The 22338-nt window shown below is 53.0% G+C and overlaps 1 protein-coding gene across 1 annotated transcript in view; it reads left to right on the top strand.

The window, feature by feature from the left end:
• The window catches only part of SEC14L5 (SEC14 like lipid binding 5), a 45848-nt gene extending 29670 nt beyond the window's left edge, over window positions 1–16178 (top strand). Inside the window, exons 9-16 of the mRNA XM_045460334.1 lie at window positions 538–626; window positions 718–788; window positions 2185–2356; window positions 6850–6984; window positions 8054–8188; window positions 8550–8777; window positions 9695–9873; window positions 12414–16178. Of these exons, the coding sequence (XP_045316290.1) occupies window positions 538–626; window positions 718–788; window positions 2185–2356; window positions 6850–6984; window positions 8054–8188; window positions 8550–8777; window positions 9695–9873; window positions 12414–12522 (1118 nt within the window). The 3' untranslated portion in view covers window positions 12523–16178. The remainder of the gene's footprint in view (window positions 1–537; window positions 627–717; window positions 789–2184; window positions 2357–6849; window positions 6985–8053; window positions 8189–8549; window positions 8778–9694; window positions 9874–12413) is intronic.
• The last annotated feature ends 6160 nt before the right edge of the window (window positions 16179–22338 follow it).

Genomic DNA, 22338 nt, shown 5'->3' with positions numbered 1-22338 from the left:
AGCATCTGACTCTTAATTTCAGCTCAGGTCATGATCTCACGGTTCACGGGATCGAGCCCAGCGTTGGGCTCTGCGCCGACAGTGTGGAGCCTGCTTGGGATTCTCTCTCACCCTGTCTGTCTCCCTGCCCCTCCCCAACTTGCACGTGAGCACGTCTCTGTCCCTCTCTCTCAAAATAAGTAAATAAATAAACATTAAAAAGAATTAAAAAAAAATAAAAAGCTTCCAGATAAACGTGTAATGTTAGGACAGGTTTTCAGAGATGTTGCTAAGGCCATACAGAGTTTCCACATGCCCCTCACCCAGTTTCCCCTGTGATGTCAGTCTGTGTCCTTGACTCTTGAACACGTTGCTTCTATCACCGTAACTGGCATCAGTCCCTCTTGGGAGTGGGTAGAGCATTTGCAAATAAACGGACAGGAGGGGCAGGCTGAGCCACAGCCTGGCACCGCCTTCTCCGAAGAGAAGTTTGGGCCTGCCCTCTCACCAGCACTCCTGAAAAATGTCCCTTCTCTTTATGGGGCCTCCCCTGCAAAGACGGCCGCCCCCTCTATATCCTGCGCCTGGGCCACATGGACACCAAAGGCTTGATGAAGGCTGTGGGGGAGGAGGCACTGCTGAAGCATGTGAGTAGGGGTCCTCTCTCCCCGGACCCCAGGGCTGCCTGTGGGGGGAGCAGCCAAGTGAATGTTTGCCAGCACATTCTCTACTTTCCAGGTTCTTTCCGTCAACGAGGAAGGACAGAAGAGATGTGAAGGGAACACAAAGCAGTTTGGCCGTCCCATCAGGTAAGAACACCCGCCAGGAGCAAATGCCCCTGAAAGAGTAAAAACAGCCAAGTTTCACTGGGCATGGACTCAGCACTTTACAGGAATGTCCTCATTTAATTTGTTCAGTGATCCTGTGAGGCAGGACCTGTTATTGTCCCTGTCCTTTATGGAGGGGGAAACTGAGGCTCAGAGTGGCTGTGCTCATCCCAGGTTGTTGCTAAGTGGGTAAGTTACTGTCTGCCTCGGTCTCAAGGATGTTACGCCCTGGGCCTTGCTTTTTGAGGCCACCCCAGGTAGCACCTTGACTCTGCCTCCCAGGCAGGCGGACTCAACAGGTGTCATGGCAATCCGGTAACCCTCGTCCGACTTCCCCAGACCCCTCAGTTTCCCGCATGAGTACTTAGGGTGGCACGAACCTTCTGAACTATAGCTTGCTCGTCTATAATGTGGGAATAACATCATGAGTCCCAAGGCGTCTTCATGGATTATCAAAAGCCACGTCTGTTGAGAGAGAACACAAATGTGTGTGTCTGCGAGGGAGGGGCCAGTGGGACCTGCCACTTTTTATCCCCAAATGGCCTGATCTTTGTGAAAATCGAGTCCCTTTGCTGTTTGGAGCCTTTCCTAAGAGGATGTACATTGGCTGGGCTGGGAAATCGATCAATAAATCAGGGTCCTGATCCAAAGTGGAATTCACCTGAGATGGCTCAGATGACAGGGTGTCAGGAGGGACTTCTTGCAGCGGTGTGGATGGAAGGATCAAAGGCAGGATGGAGGGGCTCCCAGGGATTAGCCGCTGCAGTAGAACACTCATTTTCCTAATGAATTAGTCCTGAGGAAATGGAGGCACAGAGAAGTTAGGTAACTCGGCCAAGGCCGCACAGCAAGCGGCAGCGCTGAGATTTGAATCCAGGCCGTCTGGCTCTGGAGTGAGTGCTGTTGGTGCTTACACTCTATTTAGCACTCAGAGCCTTTTCAACGATTGGTAGCAATGACTTGCTTTGAAGGAGTGTACTCTATGGCCTGTCCTTGCAGAGAGCTTCACATATACTATCTCATTTAATCCTAACGATTGCTCGAGATGTTACTGTCACTGCCACTGTCCTGATGAGGAAGCCTCCTGTGTCACACAGCTCTCGGGGGATGGAGGTGACGCTTGAATTTGGGTGACTAGCCTTAGAGGCCATGCATTGAGCCTCCTCACCACACGGCCTCCCCAGCCTAGGGTTGGAGTGGGGGGTAGGATCCACGAGAGTGTCCTACGGCCTCCGCCCCTCTACTCCCAGCCCTGGCTTCCAGAGCCTCTCTGTCCTGTCTGCCAGCTCCCGAGGCCCCCCCCCTCCCCCACAGAGGCTGTCGGGGGCCCTGGGATGTGGCAGAGCAAGCTGCAGTGAGGGGGCCATCTCTGCCGCAGCTCCTGGACCTGCCTGGTGGACCTGGAGGGTCTCAACATGCGGCATCTGTGGCGTCCGGGGGTGAAGGCCCTGCTGAGGATGATTGAGGTGGTCGAGGACAACTACCCTGAGACCCTGGGCCGGCTGCTCATCGTGAGAGCCCCCCGCGTCTTCCCGGTGCTCTGGACGCTGGTGAGAGCAGGCGCCTGGGCCAGACACCCCCCCCCCCCCCATGCAGGCTGAGATGGGGTGGGGGAGTTCCCTCTGCCTGCTGGTTCAGTGTCATTTCTTCTTCTTCCTTCTTCTTCCTCCCTCCTCCTCCCTCCTCCTTCCTCCCCCCTCCCTTCTACTTCCTCCTTCCTCCTCCCTCCTCTTCCCTCCTCCTCCCCCTCCTCCCTCCCTCCTGCTCATCCCTCCTTCCTCTTCTTCCTCACCCCCCCTCCCTTCTACTTCCTCCTTCCTCCTCCTTCCTCCTCCCTCCCCTCCCTCCTTCCTCATCCCCCCTCCTTCTTCTCCCACCTCCTCCTCCCTCCTCCCTCCTCCTTCCTCCTCCTTCTTCCTTCTCCTTCCTCCTCCTTCCTCCCCCCTCCTCCCCCTCCTTCCTCCTCCCCCCTTCTCCCCCTCCTCCTTTCTCCCCCATCCTTCCTCCTCCTTTCTCCTCCTCTCCTCCCTCTTCCTCCTCCCTCCTCCTTCCTCCGCCCTCCTCCTTCTTCTTCCTCCTTCTTCCTCCTCCTCCTTCCTCCTCCTCCCCCCCTTCTTCCTCCTCTTTCTTCCTCCTCCTCCCTCCTCCTCCTTCCTCCTCCCCCTCCTCCTTCTTCCTCCTCCTTCTTCTTCTTCCTTCTTCCTCCTCCTTCCGCTTCCTTCCTCCCCCCTCCTCCCCCTCCTCCCCCTCTTCCCTCCTCCTCCTTCCTCCCCCTGCCTCCCTCCTCCTCCTTCCTCCTCCTCCTCTCCTCCCTCCTTCTCCCTCCTTCTTCCTCCTTTTCTTCCTCCTTCTTCTTCCTCCTCCCCTCCTCCCTCCTCCTCCCTCCTCCTCCTCCCTCCTCCTCTCTCCTCCTCGTCCCTCCTCCTTCTCCCTCCTCCCCCCTCCTCCTCCTTCTTTTTCCTTCTTCTTCTTTTCTTCAACATTTATTTATTTCTCAGAGACAGAGAGAGACAGAGCACGAGGCAGGGAGGGGCAGAGAGAGAGGGAGACAGAATCCAAAGCAGGTTCCAGGCTCGGTGCTGTCAGCACAGAGCCCAACGCGGGGCTCGAACCCATGAACCGTGAGATCATGACCCAAGCCGAAGTCAGTCGCCCCACTGACTGAGCCACCCAGGCCCTCCTGGTGGCATATCTTCTAAATAATAGCTTTGCTGAGATGTAACTCATCAGGTTCACTCTTTCCAAGTGTAAAATTCAGTGGTTTTTAGTATATTCCCAGAGCTGTGCAACCATCCCACCTTCTAGTTCCAGAACCCCAAGGGAAACCCTGTACCATCAGCATTCCTTCCTCTCCCAGCTTCCGAGCTCCTGGCAGCCATCAGTCTGCTTCCTGTCTCTATGGATTGGCCTGTTATAAATATTTCACAGAAGCAGAATCATACGAGGCATTTTGCATCTGATTTCTCTCACTGAGCATAATGATTTCAGGTTCATCGTGGTGTAGCCTATCAGTACTTCATTCCTTTTTATGGCCGAATACTATTCCACCATATGGACAGACCATGATTTATGTATCTCTTGTCCTGCTTTGTGGACGCTGGGTCACACTCAGAATTGTATAGCATTCCTGGGGCTCCTGTGAGCTGACTCTGAGGAGTGTTGGGATCCTGTGCTGCAGGGATTTGAAACCTTTTTGCCCAAGACCCACAGTAAGAAATACGTGTTATGTTACAACCCAGCGCAAACACACACACACCTGAAACAGATCCACAAGCGAGGTTACATTAACTATGTGCAATATCCTCTTTTCTCTCTCTCTCTCTCTTTTTTAATGTTTTATTTTTGAGAGAGAGACAGACAGAGCATGAGGTGGGGAGGGGCAGAGAGAGAGGGAGACACAGAGTCCAAAGCAGGCTCCAGGCTCTGAGCTGTCAGCACAGAGCCCGACGCGGGGCTCGAACTCATGGACTATGAGATCATGACCTGAGCTGAAGTCTGATGCTTAACCCACTGAGCCACCCAGGCTCCTCTCTTTTTGCTCTTTTATTCCGTTCCATTAAAAATAAGCTAATCATGGAGGTGCTTGGGTGGCTCAGTTGGTTGAGTGTCCAACTCTTGATTTTGGCTCAGGTCATGATCCCAGGGTTGTGGGATCAAGCCCTACATCAGGCTTTGCAATGAATGTTGTGCTTGCTTAAGATTCTCTCTCTCCCCCCCACCACCCCTTTCTGCTGCTTGCACCTACTCTCTATTAAATTTTTTTTCCTCAGATTTAAAAAAATTGGCTAGCCACACGTGCTAAATTGATCTCACAACCACTATCAGGTTGTCACTGACAGTTGAAAACCACTGCCTGGGGGCTTTGCTATTGGTCCACAGGCCAGTGCAGAGTGCCAGCCCCCCACCCCTAGTCCTGCAGACCCTGAACATACCCAATGCCCCGAGGATTCAGTGCCCAAGAAAGCCTGGAAAGAGCTGCTATAAGTTGAGGTTCAATCAGGATAGAGATTTGAGAGTTAAGTGGATTCAGTGTTTCACTAAGCACCTACTGTGTGCCAGACACCTTTCCAGGCCCTGGGGATTTGGAGTAAACAAGCCAGCCACTGTATCTCTCCCCAACTGTGACAGGGTGGGGAGAGATAAAGCAGATAACGTCACACAAGGAAATGCTTCATGGTTCCCTGTGACTAGGGCGTGAGGCCTACAGGGTTCGTGGAGAGGCTGAATCAGGCAGGGGGGTAATGCAGGTGGGTAATTTAGACTGGGAAACTGAGGAAGTTCCCTCGGAGGAGGTTAACAAGTGGCTGAGACCGAAGGAAGGAGCAGGAGTCCTTCAGGGAAGGGTGGGGAGGACAGGTGGGTCAGGCAACCCACACAGTAAGCACAAAGGCCTGGAGGCAGGGCTGTACGTGATGCTTTTGAGAAACTGAAAAACCAGTGCAGGGTGGCTGGAACAAAAAGGAGCAAAAGGCCGGTGGCCCTGGCAGAAGCTGGGAAAGTGCTCAGGGACCAGTGCCTGCTGAATCCAGGCTGTGGCAAAGGTGGGACTTCATCCTGGGGCAGTAGGGAGCCCTGGAGGGTTGTCAGCAGGAGACGATGTGAGCAGACTTCTGGGACAGAACGTTCTTTGGCCGCTGTGGCTACGTCAGGGCCTTGCTGGGGCTGGGCTGCAGAGCAGGAGCTGCAGGAGGGACAGGCAGGACCTGCCACTGAAGCTTTTTATCTTGAAATATCCTGAACTTTGTGAAAATTAAATTCTTGCTGTTGGGAGACTTCTAAGAAGATGTGTATTGGGTAGGGGTGGGAGCCAGTCATTCAGGGTGCTGGCCAGAAGTGGGATTCACCCCAATGGCTTAATGGGGACATAACATAAAAGATCTCCTTGCAGAGGTATGGGCAGGATGGAGAGGCCCCAGGGAGTAGACCCTGCAGTGATCCCTGACACCCGGGGGTGGTGGGGGGGGGGGGGTTGGTGGTGCCACGGGAGGGGATGGCATTGTTACCAAGCCTCATGAGAGCCAGAATGTGGCAGGGGGTGGGGGGGGCCCAGGGGCAGTGAGGCAGCAGGGAGTGGGGGAAGAAGTACTCTGGCCTCTCTCTTTGTTCCCACCTCCTGCTGCTGTACCCCCTCCTCTGCCCAGTGGCCACACCAGATGGAAGCCAGTGGCACGGAGCCAGGTTGCCGAGGACGGCAGGTGACTGCTTCCCCGGGTGGAGGCTGAAGGAGAGTGACCACACAGGTGGGATTCCCAGTTCCTGTAGCATTCCTTGCTCAATTGGCTTGTACCTTGCCAATGCTAAGTCCTTCCTTCCTTCCCCAACTGTGGGACACCACACCAGCATCGTGAGTGGGGGGGTAGGGGTTGCCATGAAAAAAAAAAAAAAAAAGGATTGACATGCAGTTTCGAATTCGGTGTTAAAGTATTTTCCATCTGGGGCAAACAAAATAGGATCATCCAAAGGGTAGAATATTATTCAGCCATAAAAAGGGATGGAGTAATGATCTGTGCTGCAAGGTGGATGAACCTAGAAAAAACATCATGCCGAGGGAGAGAAGCCAGGCACAAAAGGCCACATATTGGAGGATTCCATTTCTATGAAATGTCCAGACAAGCAAATCCATAGAGACAGAAATCTGACTGGTGGTTCCAGGAGCTGGGGGGAGGGGACTGGGGCGTGACTGCTAATGTGTATTAATGTGTAAAAGGAATGGGGTTTCCTATTGGGGTGAAGAAGAGTCTCGGAATTACAGGAAAGTGGTAGTTATACAACATAGTGAGTGAAATAAAGCCACTGAATTGTTCACTTTAAAAGGGTTAATTCTCGGTTGGAAGAGCATGCGACGTTTGATCTCGGGGTTGTGAGTTCGAGCTCCACCCACGCTGGGTGTAGGGATTAGTTAAATAAAACTTGAAAAAAAAAGAAAAGAAAAGAAAAGAAAAGGAAAAGAAAATGGTTAGTTCCTTGCCACGTGAATTACATCTCAATAACAAACAAAAAACCCAAAATACCTTTCCATCTTGTCTCATCTCCCCCACTTCAGATCAGCCCCTTCATCAATGAAAACACCAGGCAGAAGTTCCTCATCTACAGTGGCAGCAATTACCAGGGCCCCGGAGGCCTCGTGGACTACCTAGATAAAGAAGTGATCCCCGACTTCCTTGGGGGAGAGTGTGTGGTGAGTGTGTGGCTGCAGGCCCTGGGCTGTGGCCTGGGGGTGGGGGTGGGGGAGCCAGGGATTGCTGGGGCAGGGCTGCAGAGGGCCACGGAGGCTGGAGTGGGGCACTCTGTCATGTGTGTGGGTGCTGGTACCTGGAGAAGCCATGCTTTCTCTTTTGGGGGGCAAGGCTTGTTTTAGACGCTTCCCCAAAGAGAAGTGAGTCCTGTCCAAAGGAGGGGCCTTAGCTTGGTTTTTCAAACATAGTGATCCAGATGGAAGTTTCTAGAAGACCAGAGACCAGGCCAGTTAAAAGTTTACCCCGGTATTCCCTATGCACTTCGTCGCTAGGCAGCAGAGTTTACCTGTTGACTTTGCGCCCTCTGCTGCTGAGAGAGGTGACTCAAACATCCCAGTGGCCTGAACCCCGGAGCCTGTGTATCCAAAGGGATTTATTCCCAGCCCACATCCTCACGGAATGGTTAGATGGACCAACTACTTCAAGGAGAGGCAGCCACAGACCCCTTTTACTGCCTCCCCTTGGGGCTGAGATGACACAGGCAGGGGTGACCCTGGGTCACAACTGTCTTATCTCATCTGGCCATGGGATGAGGGCAGGCCCCTCTTCCTTGTCTAATAGAATACCAAACTCGAAGCATACATGATTTCTGAGTAAAAAAAGGCATTTCCTAGGAATTCTGCCAATTTGAATCTCTCCACTTGTTGAGGTACATACATGTGATTTATGTTTAACAAATGGGCCTGTAAGAACCAGCATGGTAATAAGAGACTTGAGCCTGGGGGCCCTGATAAACATGGGTTTGTGCCCAGGCTCAGACACTTTCTGCTGTGTGATCTCAGGCAAGTGGCTTGACCTCTCTGGGCTTCCATCTTCCTCCTCTGTGAAATGGAAATAGTAAGAGTTCCTACTGCATTGTGGTTTTGGAGGTGAGGTCAGGGGAGAGCCCCTGTACCGTTCTCACTTTGGGGTTGCTGTTGTCAGTGCAGTTTCAGGGGTCACAGAGTACCCTTCTGTGGGTCAGCCAGGCCGGCTGGGTCCTGACCTGCTACTTTCGTCTTTATCCCCCAGTGTAATGTCCCCGAAGGAGGGCTGGTCCCCAAGTCCCTCTATCTGACAGAAGAGGAACAAGAGCACACAGACCAGCTGCGGCAGTGGAGAGAGACTTACCAGTCGGCCAGCGTTCTCCGAGGGGCCCCCCATGAGGTGCTGGGACCTGGCCCGGGAGGGCCCACCGGGTTGGGGTGGGGTCTTAGGTCAGGGTCCCCCGAAGCAGACCCTGAGACAAGAGTTCTCGTGCTAGCGATTTGTTGAGGGTGAGCTCTGAGGAGAAACCTGTAAGGAGAGGTGGGACAGGATGGGTACGGGGAAGGATACAAGCAAAGGGGCGGTGCAGCCAAGTCCCCTGATCCCAGGGGAGCACTGGGCTGTGCAGAGCATGGCAGATGGGCAGATGAAGACCCAGGTGGGCACCCACAGCACCTACTGCGGCTGACCTCCCCCTCCCGGCTCCCCACTCCTGGTGGGATTCCAGGTCGGACCCTCAGACTGTGCCCTCCCCATGCAGGTTGCCGTGGAGATTCTGGAGGGCGAGTCAGTCATCACCTGGGACTTTGACATCCTGAGGGGGGACGTGGTGTTCAGCCTGTACCACAGCAAGCAGGTGCCCAAGCCTGGACCCCAGGAGCCTGGGGCCAGGGCCGGCGGGCAGCTGACGGACAAGGGCTGGGTCCTAGGTGTGGATTACAGCCGTGTGGAAGCCCCCCTTGTCTGCCGGGAAGGGGAGAGCATCCAGGTTCGAATTCCTTTGTTCATTCATTCGTCACTCAGGATTGAGTGTCCACTGTGTTGCCAGGGTTCTGGGAGCACCAAAGTAGATGAACTGCATATGGACTTTGGCCTTGGAGCCCCTGTGGGATGGGTGGGGAGAAAGACAGAATCAGACAGATCCAGGACTCTGGGGACCTCCCAGGACCCCAGCCTCAGAATCCCTGGGACTCTTGTCAGAGATGCAGATTGCCAGGGCCCATGCCAGGGAGGGGTAACTCAGACCCTCTGGGTGTGAGGCCTGGACCCTGCATCCCTCACCCTCTCCCAGTGATTTCTGACGTGTGAGCTTCAGAAGCTATGCAGCAGAGACATACTAAGTCTGGGAACGGAACTCAGATGCGTTGTGGAACATGAACACGAGGCCCCCTGCATTCTCCACTCTCCAGTGCTTGTAAGTCTCACATCGCTGGCCTTGCTCGCTCTCTCACCCGTACCGCACACACAAGCTCTGATGAGCACTGCAGATCTCTCTGAAGGTTCCCTGAGCAGCACACTGTCTTGCACCTCACACACCAACACCCCTAGCCCTCATTCTCAGCGTCCAGGCCCTCAACTAGCTCTAACCAACCTGCCAGCTCCCTGCCTGAATCCCTGCCTGGACCTTATCTGCAAATCACGCTCAGCAGAACAAAAGCCCAACAAAGTCCAGGCATTTAATTAAACCGCACCTGTTGCCCTGCAACTACAGCCCTCCTCTCCAGGCCTCCACTCCCACCAGATTTAGAGGGAGGCTCTCAGCCCCCAGGGATATGGGGGTAACAGCAGAGGGGCCAAGGATGACTTCGGGAGGCCCTGAGAGGAAGATTGGCTGGTGGATCCGTTTAGTAAGGGGCTCCCGTCCCCAGGAGGACCAGAGCCTCAGGCCTGGCTGCTGTGTTTCAGGGCTCCCATGTGACCCGGTGGCCTGGCACCTACTTGCTCCAGTGGCAAATGCACAGCCCCCCTGGCAATGTGGCCTGCAGTATCCCGGGTGTGGAGGATGTCCTGACGGCCCTGCACAGCCCTGGCCCCAAGTGCAAACTCCTCTACTACTACGAGGTGCTGGCGTCTGAGGACTTCAGGTAGGAGGGGCTGGGGAGGGAGAGCCTGGGCAGGAAGGGTCCTGACTCCCCTCTAGGTGAGGCCCACAGCACTCCTGAGGCCCCTTCCTTCTGGGCTGGGGGCACTAGATTCACCTCCCTCACTTGTCTTTGAGCTTATCCAGGGGCAGGTCCCCAGCATTGGTATTGTTAAAATTCTCCAGTGGTTCAGCATGTGTGTGAGCAACCAGATTGAACACTGTGTCCAAACTCTGCCTCAGCTGCAAGATCTCCCTTTAAAAAAATTTTTTTTAATGTTTTTATTTATTTTTGAGACAGAAGGAGACAGAGCACGAGCAGGGGAGGGGCAGAGAAAGGGAGACACAGAATCCGAAGCAGGCTCCAGGCTCTGAGCTGTCAGCACAGAGCCCAACATGGGGCTCGAACTCATGGACTATGAGATCATGACCTGATCCAAAGTCGGATGCTCAACCGACTGAGCCACCCAGGCGCCCCATGGATCTCCCTTTTAAATGAAATCCTGGACAGAAGCCAAACATACCAGATTGATTGGTGGGGGAAGGGGAGCCCAAGGCCCTCCTATTTGGACCTCCCTGTATTCCTAGAAACCCATAAAAAAAAGGGTTTGGAATGTTCTAGAACATTCTAGAATAGTGTCGCACAGACACCTCTCTCCAAGTGTTGCTTTCAGAGAGGCAGAAAGTGTAGTGGTTAAGGCCTCCAACACTTCCTGATTGCTCTGTGACGTCAGGCAACTCACTTAAGCTGTCTGAGCCTCAGGCTTCCCATCTGTTACATGGGGACTACTGAAATCCTAGGTCATGGGGTTGTCATGAAGATGAAATAGCTGGGGGAAGCCTGCCCTTCACCGAGGCATACAGTAAGCCCTTGATAGCAAAAATGAAACAGGGTGAGGACATGGAGTTTCTTCAAGGCCTTACATTTTATCTTTTAAAAACGAATGTGATTTTGCATCCTGCTTCATGACCTATCTATGCTTGTGTCCTTCTAAAAATAATGCTTTATATTCTTTACCATGGAGTCAAATTGAGGCTCCAGGAGGGTGTCACATCTGTATCCATATCCTGGGTGGAGCTCCAAGTATTGTAGGGGCACATACAGCCCCCTGTGAGAAATACTGGGCCACTGTCTTTACTCCAAGAGAGCCCCACAGCCTGGGAGGGCTGGTGATTTCCTCTTTGGGAAGTGGCCTGCTTTGGCTGCTGGGCACCAGTGCAGGGGAGAGACATGCAGACACAAGCATTGGGGGCTGCTGGCCTCCAGGAGGGCAGGTGGAGGCCTAGAGGGGGGCAGAGCAGATGCTGCTTGCCAGCCTGTCTGGTCAGCTTGGGGTAGCCTTGCTGCCCTGCCCTTCAACAGCCTCGCAAGAAAACCAGTTCAAGGGCTATTTCCTGGGTGTCCTCAGTAGGCAGGCATTGGGCTGGGCCCCGAGGGACCAGACAGATAGGGCCTGCCATCATGGAGCAGGAGACCACATGATCACACCTGTGCATAACAGGAACAGCAGTGGATGCCATGAAGGCATTCCAGCCTGGGGTCCTTGCCCAAGGTCAGATAGCTAGGAGGTGTCAGAAGCCTCAACATAGGGTGTTGTCAGAGCCTGGCACAGGCCTGGCACAGAGCCTGGACAAGGGGCCTGGCACAGGGTGGGCATGGGATGTGGGGGAGGTACCTGGGAAGAGACACTGGAGTTGAGACCTAGGTGGCGTGCACATACATCATCTGGGGGGGGGGGGTGGGTTGTCACAATGCAGATTCTGCAGCTCTGGGGCGCAGAGAGTCTGCAGCTCTAACAGGCTCCAGGAGGGGCTGGTGGTGCTGGTCCCCACACCACACTTGGAATAGCCAGATCTTAAGGCTTCACTGGCCAACCAGGTAACTACCAGCCACAGGTAGCAATTTAAACGTAGCTGTTACAGTTCAACAAAAATAAAAAAATCAGTTCTTCAGCTGCACGAGCCACATTCTGAGTGCCCAGTAGCCCCGTGAGGCTGATGGCTGCTGCAGTGGACAGCACAGCTGTAGGACATAACTGTCATCACACAAGGTTCTCCTGGAGAGCGCTGCTCTGAAGTGTGGAGTAGAAGTTAACTAGAGGAAGCAGGGGGCAGAGAAAGTGCTTCTGGCAGCAGGTGGAGACCTTCACGGGTTCCCAGACAGGGGAGGCGAGTGTCGGAGATGCTGAAAGCAGGCTGCAGGGGTGGGGTGGGGTGAGGTGAGGCTAGAGATAGGGTCAGAAATTGCCCAGGCTATGCTAGATCCCCAGGTCAGGGAAGCCCCTGAATGGTGTGTAGCAGGCTGGGCTCTGTGTGTGGGGGTTGGTTGGGGGTGGGGCTGGAAAACGGGTGGAGCCTCGTTTCTCACCGTAACTCCGCTTGTGTTTTGCTCTACACTTGCCCTGTGCGCCTGGGGTTACCAGCCTGGTAGAAAGAACCCTGGGGCCTCATTTGCAGCATCACCAGCTTTTCCACTGCTGTGCGTGGGCCCCAGGGCCGTGTCACCCCAGAAGGTAATGTGCACACAATGCCCTTCCTCCCCAGGGGCTCCATGTCCAGCCTGGAATCCTGCACCAGCGGCTTCTCCCAGCTCAGTGCCACCACTTCCTCCTCTTCTGGCCAATCCCACAGCAGCCCCCTGGTCTCCAGATAGCTGGGACTTAGCCCTGTGGGGCAGCCCGCTCGCCTCCCACGTTTCAAGTGTCCGTGAGGTCTGGGACCACGTGGGCTTCAGCCCCGGGTCTGGACACTAAGTGGGGGCATCTGGAGCCGATGGCAATGATCCAGCTCATGCACTCTTCAGGATGCAAGACAGAACCATCTCCTTTGGGCTTCATGTGAGGAAAAGCCAAGGAATGGTTGGGCCACCTTTGGGCCTGCCTGGTCTGGGAGCTCAGGGATGTCATCAGGCTCAGCACCCCCTCTCCACCTCTGGCTCTTTCCCTGGGGCAGCCTCCTTCTCAGGTGCCTTCCCCACGCAGAGGGCCCCATCACCATTAGGCTCCCTTTCTCCTCCCAGCTCAGCTGTGGAAGAGAACCTCTCTCCCCCAAAGTTCGATCCAACCTCCCAGAACTGAGTCTAATCAGTCCGTCTGGGTCCCACACTAGTCCTTGAACCAATCACAGTTGCCAGGGGAACAAAGAACACAGACTGGCCAGTAGGTTTCTGTCTACGATCTGGACCAATCACCATACAGGGATGGGGTTTCAGTGATTGGCCTACCTGGACCACATGCCTGTTCCCGAAGCCAACCACCTAGTTTGAAAATCATAAGGAGGTTGCCTCTAGGAATGCTGGGGTACCCGACAGGAAGAAGAGGGAAAGAATGCTGGGTAGGCAGAAATGATTGGCATTCACATCTGATTCCCTAGCGATGCCCTGTGTCCCAGACATGCATGGTGAACAGTTATATGAGTTACAGGCTCCACTGTCTGTGGGGAGCAGCCCACCCTGGATCTGAAATCCATTTTCCCAGAGCTTGGCTAGGAAGGAAACCTGACCACCATTGACTTGAGGAGGGTGGAGAGGCCCAGGCAGTGATGAAGTGGCTCTAGCTGTCTTTAAACTCCTCTGGAGGTTCTTTTCTTTCTTCGGAGCAGTTTAATGATGAGTTTTTTGGTTGTGAGTCACAGAGACCCACACAAAAGGGTCACCAGTCATGAGCACATGGAATTGGCCAGTCCAGGATCTCTTGCTTCAGTTAAGGCTGGATCCAGGACCTCAACATGGCATCAGGACTCCCCTTACGGGGAGGAGGAGGCTGTGACTTTGTTGTGTCTGCCCTATGGCAAACCCGACCCCTGGAACCTGCTACTGATAGACGTTCCCTGAGTTCTGCATGGGAGAGTTTTGGGTATGCTTGGGGCTTGAGGACACTTCTCCTTTCCTTTCCTGGGCTCCCAAAAAGGTAACAAGTCACAGGTTACCAACTGGCCGACTGCAGTCTGATCTGGCTTTTGTTTTTGCCTATAGAGAGATTGAAAAATTAGAGCATTTCACACAGAGATCAGGATGTCTAGTTTCCCTCAGGCATTTGGGACTATTGGCAAAATGGGGCCACTGTTGCCATGTAAAGGCAAGACAACTGTGTCTCCTGGATGGGGGCCACCCCAGTCCTCACCTGTCTATCAACCTAGTCCACATCACTCACTCACATCAGCCTAGGAGGGACCTCACTGATAGGGCTCCTGGGGGGGCCAATGTGGGGCTGAATGACTCAGTGTTACTCTTCTCTCATAGCCTTGCTTATAGCTGGCGGGGGGGGGGTCATCTCTGGCCAACACCTGCAGTCACTGGGCCTTGCCTAAGGGGTGGGTTTACAACCATGGGGTCCACGCCTCCATGCAGTCTCAGCGTGACAGGGCAAAGAGCAAGGACTTCCTTGCATACCAACCTCAACCCCAAACCTGGAGCAGAGGGAAGGAGTCACTTTCTAGAGACATCCTTCTCCCTGCAGGGAGGGAGGGTTATCCACTTCTGTTTGCTCCTCAGGTATAGGAACAACACCCAAAACTGCATCCTGCATCCAGGTGTGTGTGCACATGAGGGAGAGAGGTAGGGGGAGATTGGAGACATTCTCATAGCTCCCATGTCACCAGGCATTTATCACTGAGCATCTGTGATATCTTCACCTGTCTTGAGATGAATTTCTAGCTTGCCTCTAAAACCCAGGTGTGCCCTAGAAGCATTTTTGGGTAGGCTTCCCTGGCATTCCCCACACATTAATTGTCTAGGAATGGCACCAGAGAAGGATGGAGAAGCCTTTCCTTGACTTGGGGTTATATGTGGCTTGACAGCTGTTACCTGGATCTGCTGTGAGCAGTCCAGCCTTGACAAAAGGGATGGGACTCAGACCCTCTCATTTCTCCCCTTGAGAGCTCCTTCTTTCTCCCTTGGGAAAGCTGCAGCTCAAACTTCTTAAGCATCAAAGGGAATTTTCCCTGGGTCCTGTAACTGGGATGGCTAAGGATGTGCTTGCTGAAGGTATTGCTGGTTCCAGGAGCCCAGTGTCCCCAGGCCCACGTGTTCATCCTCTCAACCTCACCCAGGCCCCCTGGCTCTGTATCTCTTCTCACACTGGCCTCATCCTCTCTTCCACCTGGTGGGAAAGGTGGCTGCCAGAAGCCCCAGCCTACAACCACAGGGCTCACAATCTCTAAGGCTGAGAGAGACATTCTCTTTCCATCTCATCCCACAGAAGGCTCTGACTGGCCCTGTTCCAGTCGAGTGCTTGCTCCTACGGATGTACCAGCCACGGGGCTAGGGGTCCTGTGATTGACATTTCCTCCAGAAGCAACAGTGGGATACAGGTCACCCCAGGACAAGGGGAGCTGGGCCAAAGAAGCAGCAGACGGCCATGGTGGCATCTTCTGCAGTGCCCCTCACTTGCTGGAGGTCTCTGGGGTCCATGCTGGAGCATCATTAATCAACAGGTTTCTCCTACCTTTGGGAGGCTTGAAATTAAAAGCCTAAGGAAGGGCTGCTGAATTCCTGACTTCTGTGTTTCCCTAGACCCCAGGGCTAGAAGCTCCTTGGCTTGGCTTCTTTATCTTGTTCATTAACCTGTGGTGAGCGGGACAGAAACAACCCACTAGCAATAGGACCCTGCCCATGCACTGTGTTTAGAAGCCTGGGTCTTAAAATTTAGACATGGTGAGGTTCAAGCCCCAGCCTTCTTTTCAGTAGCTGTGTAACCTCCAGCAGGTGACTTAACTCCCCTGTGCCTCAGTTTCCTCATCTGTAAAATGGGGGCATGCCTACCTCATTCACTGGGCTGTAGTGGAACAAAAAATACCAGCTGTGGAGTCCACAACCCAGTGCCCAGCACACAGAAAGCACACGGTAAGTGTCAGAGGTTATCCTGATGATTTAAGGCTTCTCGTCCAAACACTCCAGACTCCTTCCTGAGGATGCCCGCCTGTCACTGTTTTTCATGGGACAGAAGGCTCAGCACCATGTGCATCCGGAGGAAAGCGGGTGTCAGGATATTATTTCCCTCATTTCCCATTTAGAAACTGCTTGCGTTTTCTGGGCAAATCCACTAAAATGGAAGAGCATCATTTGGAGTGCTATTTCCCCCAACTAGCTGGAGAACGTTCTCTCTCCAGGCTGAAAGAAGGGGACTCTGAGACATTTTCTCCCCCCTACCCTGCACTCTGGAATTGCTTCTCCTGTAAAACGAATTGTTTGATGAGAATATTTTTAATTCTGTTCTACACACTCTATTTTAGTCAGTAAAACCTGATGTTCCTTGTTCGCCTGATCATTTGCTCTAACCAAAAGCATTAAACGTTTTAGATTTGGGTATACCTCAATCGTCTACTTCCTGAAACCCTAGAGGTCTCCCTGGGCTTGTTCAAGAATTACTCCGCTGTTGTTTATAAGACACAAAAGCATTTTCTTTTTTTTTTTTTTTCAACGTTTATTTATTTTTGGGACAGAGAGAGACAGAGCATGAACGGGGGAGGGGCAGAGAGAGAGGGAGACACAGAATCGGAAACAGGCTCCAGGCTCTGAGCCATCAGCCCAGAGCCCGACGCGGGGCTCGAACTCACGGACCGCGAGATCGTGACCTGGCTGAAGTCGGACACAAAAGCATTTTCAACACGGGCGATGTCACCTTCAAAGTGTTGCAAGTCGGTTCTTGGCGGTGGGGGAGGGTGCACACATAATATCACATTTTTATATATAAAGCACAGATATACAGTGGTTTTCTAAGGCTGCTGTAAGAAATTGCCACAAACTTGGTAGCTTAAAACAGCAGAAATTAATTCCCTCTGGCTCTGGAGGCCAGAAGTCTGAGATCAAGATGTTGACAGGTGTTCCCTCCTGACACTAAGGGAGGATCCTTCCTGTCTCTTTGAGCTTCTGGGGGCTCCCAGAACCCAATGGCTTGTGGCTGTATTGTTCCCATCCCTGCCTCTGTCTTCACATGGCTTCTTCCCTGTGTCTCCTTTCTTATAAGGACACCAGTCACTGGATTTAGGGTTCACTCTAAATCCAGTATGATTTCACCTTGAGATCCTTAACTGATTATATTCGCAAAGACTACTGTCAAAGAAAGTCACCTTCTAAGGTTCTGCGTGGACATTAATGCTGGGGGGACACTATCCAAACCAATGCATATGCATAGGATGCATAAACAGATAAATGTGCAGTTCATCAGTGGTATGAAATGCAGATCCCTGGGCCCACTCAGCACTGCCAACTTGCAATCTCTAGGATGGGTTGCTGGATTCTACCTGCCAGCTGTCCAGGTGAAGTTGAGGGCCCTGCTGTCCATCTTTCTGGGCCACTCTGCCCTGTTCTCTGGGGTTTGACCCAAGTACTAGCGTTATTTCCAAAGACATCCACAGTCCTGAGGTTGGGCATGGGTTTGGGGCCCTGACCAGGGCACCACCTGTCTTTCCTGTGAGCTTCCTTGAGACACAGAGCTGGGGTGCTGGCTGCCACATACATCATGGGATTCTGAAAAGGCTCTCTTGTTTTGGAGCAGGAGACCAAAGACTCACTTGGGAGAGCAGAGGAGGTGTGGCTCTTTTGTGTGACTGTCTACACCGGCTTCAGTTAGCCAGCCCTGCCAACACATCCAGTTGAGGGAGAGGAAGCAGCCTTTGCCTGCTTTGGTACAGTGAATGCATTCATTCTCTGGGACTTTTCCATGATTTCTCTTTCCATGGGCGAGAACTCTCAGAGGACCAGCCAGCTGACTCCTGCATGCATTGGGTGTTGAGAAAGACAGAGGTCCCTGGGGCAAGCCAACTGGGATCAGATCTGAGCCCTGAATCACTGCTGACGTCTGTCCTGGGCTGAATCGCCTCCCAGGAAGCCCCCTGGGGTTTGGGTGACACCCAGAGAGGGCAAAACACACCAGGGCTTCCTTGTGGCTCAGAAGCTGCCTCTGGGACTCATTCTTCCTCTGAGGCCAGGGGCCAGGTCCAAAGCAGACCTCTGAGGTCTCCATAGAGGCAGGTCTCAGGGCACCAGAGTTGGGAGTTGGGGCAGGGCCTGGAAAGAGCTGGAGGAAAAGCACCAGGTTACTCTCAGGGACACCAGAGGTGCTTGTGGCTTTTAAACTTCTCCCCAGCCCATTTTCCCCTCCTCCACTCAGTGCTCACCCCCAAGGCATTCCTGAGGAACGTGGGTCACCAAAAAGCATAACTTGAAACCTCTGACTTAAGAATTCCCTGGAGCCCAAAGTTTTCTGGGACACAAATCCCATTTGCAAATACAATGAAAGCTGTGGGCACACTTGAATGGTTTCCATTTCAGGGCTCCTAAGAGCCCTTGAAAGCCTACCCACTGAACCCAGGATTAGAACCTTTCTCTGGAGTCTTTCCCGATGCTAAAGTTTTATACAGAGCATCCCAGCAGCCACATGTCACCATGGCAACTTGCCCAGCACACAGGACTCTGGGGGTTCCAAGTCAGGCCACCAAGATATCTGGTCCACATTCTGTGCCCAGGGGCCTTCCATCACTACCATGGAGGCAGATGGGGAGGAGATCCTTGCACTGCCATAACTAGTCCATGTTAATCCCCAACCAGCAATCCCAAGGCTAGATGACTAGAGCTCTTGTATATTTGTGTCAACACATGTCCCTACCCACTGCCAGAGGAAGGCATCGGAACCTCAAACCCTTTTCTGCCTCTGGTCCATGTCCCATCTAAGCTCCGCAAATGCCAGAGTCCAAAATGTGCCTCTCCTGGAACAGTACATTATGGGTTGCCAGAGAGCCCCCAAATCTAACACAAATTGCTTCAAGCAAAACAAACAAAAAACCAAAAACAAAAAACACAACAGTGCCTTACTGGTCCGTGTAATTGGCCCCAAAATGAGACTGGCATCAGGTATAGCTGGGTCCAGGGGCTTAAATGATGTCCTCTCTCTCGACTCGATTCGGTTCTTGTCCGTGTTGGCTTCACTGTCTGTCTCCATGTGGCCCACACCATGGCAGGTGGGCAATCTCAGCAGAAGTGTCTTTCCCCAAATTCTAGCATTAGTTCCAGGGTGGGCTGTCATGAGTTGACTGGGATAGATGTCTATCTCTGACCCACTGATGCCATCTGGGACTTGAAGGGAGGGGATGGTACTTGCCAAACCACAAGGATGGAGAATGGGGGAGAGGTAGTACTCTACAGGCAATGAGAGGGAGGCTCACAGCCATGGCTCTCTGTGTCCTGCCCACCTTCCCAGGGCATTCTCATTACCACTGGGAGGCATCTGGATGCAAGAAGCTTCAAGTTTCTGATGGCTACCTCTGGTTGAAGCACACTCAGCCCCTGTGTCGGGCAGGCTGGAAGTGCCAGGGAGTTACTCCCCCAGAAGGAGCCCCGGACCCAAGATGAGTGTCGGCTGACAAACACCCCACAGGAAGCCCAACTCCAAGATGCCCTCTGCATGCTCCCCGAGTCTCTGGGAATCAAGCCTGGCTGTCCACAGTGGGGGGCTGCTCATTAATGCACTGACTGCCTTTCCTTCCCCACCTCACTTCCCTGTCCCCCATCAGGGCTTCTTGGGGTCACCTCCCAAATAGACTACTTCCCCTCACATCTTTGTCTCGGGTTCTGTTGCTGGGAGGGATCCAGCCCAAGACAGGGCATTTACTAAAAGGACAGGCCTAGATGTTGGGCAGGCATGATAGATACCCCTATACAAACAGGGAGGGTGAATGTATCCTAGTCACTGAGCCAGGGACCCCTCTGGCTCACCACGACAGACCCTCTTCAGCTCCCTCTGGCCTGAAATTCACCAAGCCCATGCACAGTACTGTACCTTCCCAACTCAGCTGCCAGCAAAGCCAAGGACAGATGGAGATGCCCTCTGAAGAGGCCAGAGCTTTCCGGACTAGGGTTTCTACAGCCTGTTGCCTCAGAACCCCTGGAGGTGCTCCCAATAGATTCCCAGACCCTCTGCCCCCAAGATTTTGATTCGGTGGGTCTGGGACAGGATCTGCAATCCTAGAACATTCCTGGGGACTACCCTCTGACCTGCATCCACGCTTGGGAATGGTCTTAGGAATATGCCACTGTGATGCAAAGGTGTCTGGGAAGTCCTCCATCCTGTCACTGCTTCCTACCCTCGAACACTGGGAGCCAAACATCCAAGGGGCCCAGGGGTCAGCTGTGCACTGAAAGAAGGCAAAACACACAATGAGACTTCCAGGTGGAGTTGAAACACACGGTCCCTGGAGGAACATGTCAAGCTGGTTGTTTACATTTCTGGAAGGAGGAGTTAAAACTTGAAGCTTCCTTCAATTTGCCTGCTTCCCTGGATAAGCAGCTACCCTCGAATTCCTGCACATGCTGTGAATGCCACCCCTCCCTTCCTTCCAACCTGGGTCACAAACCCAGAAGAGGGGCTGAGCTAAGAGGGAGAAATTACAGCAGCCTGGTCAGGGGTACCATGGCCTTTGGGTGATGGTTCACTAGGTGTGGGTTCAGCTATGCCCAAGAATACCAACGACTTGGTCTGTGGCTCCCACCATAGAACCCAAATGTAGCATCTTGGAAGGAGTATCACAGGCTGGCACAGCGGCTCTCAACTCGTCCATCCCTCCATCTTTGGGGGAGAGACAGAAACACACACAGACCCACAGACACATCCCTGCAGGAACTTGGGAGTCTGGGAACTGGCCTGTGATACTTCACTTCTCTGAACCAAATTCTTCCTTTCTAAAGTGAAACTAAACCAGCAGTACAGTAGATGGACTGCAGGATGGGCTCGATTAGCCTCCTGGACTCATGTCCCTTGGTATCTCCTCTAAGGGGTGGAGTCTGTCTCCTTTCACCTTGAATCTGGGGACTGACAGAATGTGGTGAAAGTGAGGTCAGACCAGTTCCGAGCTGAAGCTTCAAAACGCCTTGCAGGATCCTCTTCCAGGATCCCAGTCCCCACCTGGATCCCAAGGCTGAGCCAGCTTCCTGGAGGATGAGGCAGCAGGGGGCACTATGTCATCAGCTGTGGCCACCCCAGACCAGCCCCCAGTAGGCTCATTAGCTGACTGCAGACAAACCAATGAGCCCAGCTGAAACCACGGATCCCAGCCCGCATCAAGAGAATCCCCTAGCTGGCCCTAGAATCATGAAAAATAATTATTCTTCCACGAGAAACAATAACTGGTTGTTGTTTTAAGCTGCCAAGTTTTGGACTGGTGATGCAGCACAAAGTAACTACTAAGTTATACCATGTCTCAGTCTGCTCAAGTTGCTGTAACGAATACCATACACTGTGCGGCTTGAACACAACAGACATCTATTTCTCACAGCTCTGGAGGCTGGAAGTCCAAGAGCAGGGTGCTGGCAAATTCAATTCTCGGTGAGGTCCCACTTCTTGGCTTGTAGACAGCTGCCAGCTTTCTGTGTGTTTACACAACCTCCTCTTTGTGTGCGTGCGTGGAGAGGGTGCTCTTCTCTTTCCCTTGTAAGGGCGCTAATCCCGTCACAAGGGGACCATGCGCACGACCTCATCAAAACCTAATTAAACCAAAGGCCACCTCCTAATACCATCACATGGGTGGTGGGGGCGGGGGGATGTTAGGGCTTCAATCCAGGATTCTTGGGGAGACATATTCAGTTCCTAATGTGCATGAGTCTACTTGAGGATCTGCTGAGAGCACATCCCCCACCCCCCAAATATCTGCTAAACACAGTGTAATGTATATCCGGGGGGAAGGGGCCGGGGGGGGGGGGCTGCCAGGCACTTCCTGGAAACCCTCTGGGGCCACAGGTTACAAACTCAGATACTCACAGGGCTGGCAGGTCACAGGCCGCTAAGGTGGTGGTGAGCTGGAGAAGGCAGGCCCAGATGGGGACTGTGGATTCTCAGCTCTGGCAAGATGTTGCCCTGGAAAGGCTTCAGCAGGGGCTGCTGCCTTGCCCTCGTTTAAAAAGAATCCAGGAACACCTGGGTGGCTCAGTCGGTTAAGCATCCAACTTCGACTCAGGTCATGAGCTTGAGGTTCGTGGGTTCCAGCCCTGTGTTGGGCTATGTGCTGACAGCCTGGAGGCTGTTTCGGATTCTGTGTCTCCCTCTGTCTGCCCCTCACTTGCTTGCATGCTTTCTCTCTCAAAACTAAATAAGCATATTAAAAATAAAAAGAAATCAGAAATCTTAAGTTGTTAATCTCTTGATTTTTAAATGCTGGTAACTATTAAATCACAGTGGACTAAACCTTTTCCTTTCAAAGTGTGGTCCAGACACCCAAGACCTCGTCTTCACCTGGGCGCTCGTTAGAGATTCAGACTCCCGTATCCCACCCTGGGCCAGAATTGGCACTTGAACAGTATCTCCAGGTGACTTGTGTACACCATAAAGTGAGAAGCCCTGAATTAAACAAATAGATCAGGGAGCTTGAAGTACTTTGGGCTGCCTTTTTATGACCCATGAATCAAGTGAAGTAACCCTACATGTTAAGACCTAGGAACAACCAGAAGTCTACAATTCAGGATTCAGACGCCACCCGGGGA

This window comes from Leopardus geoffroyi, chromosome E3 (genome assembly GCF_018350155.1).
Source record: "Leopardus geoffroyi isolate Oge1 chromosome E3, O.geoffroyi_Oge1_pat1.0, whole genome shotgun sequence".
In the NCBI taxonomy this organism is placed as follows: domain Eukaryota; kingdom Metazoa; phylum Chordata; class Mammalia; order Carnivora; family Felidae; genus Leopardus; species Leopardus geoffroyi.
This window is presented reverse-complemented; position numbering and strand designations above follow the sequence as displayed.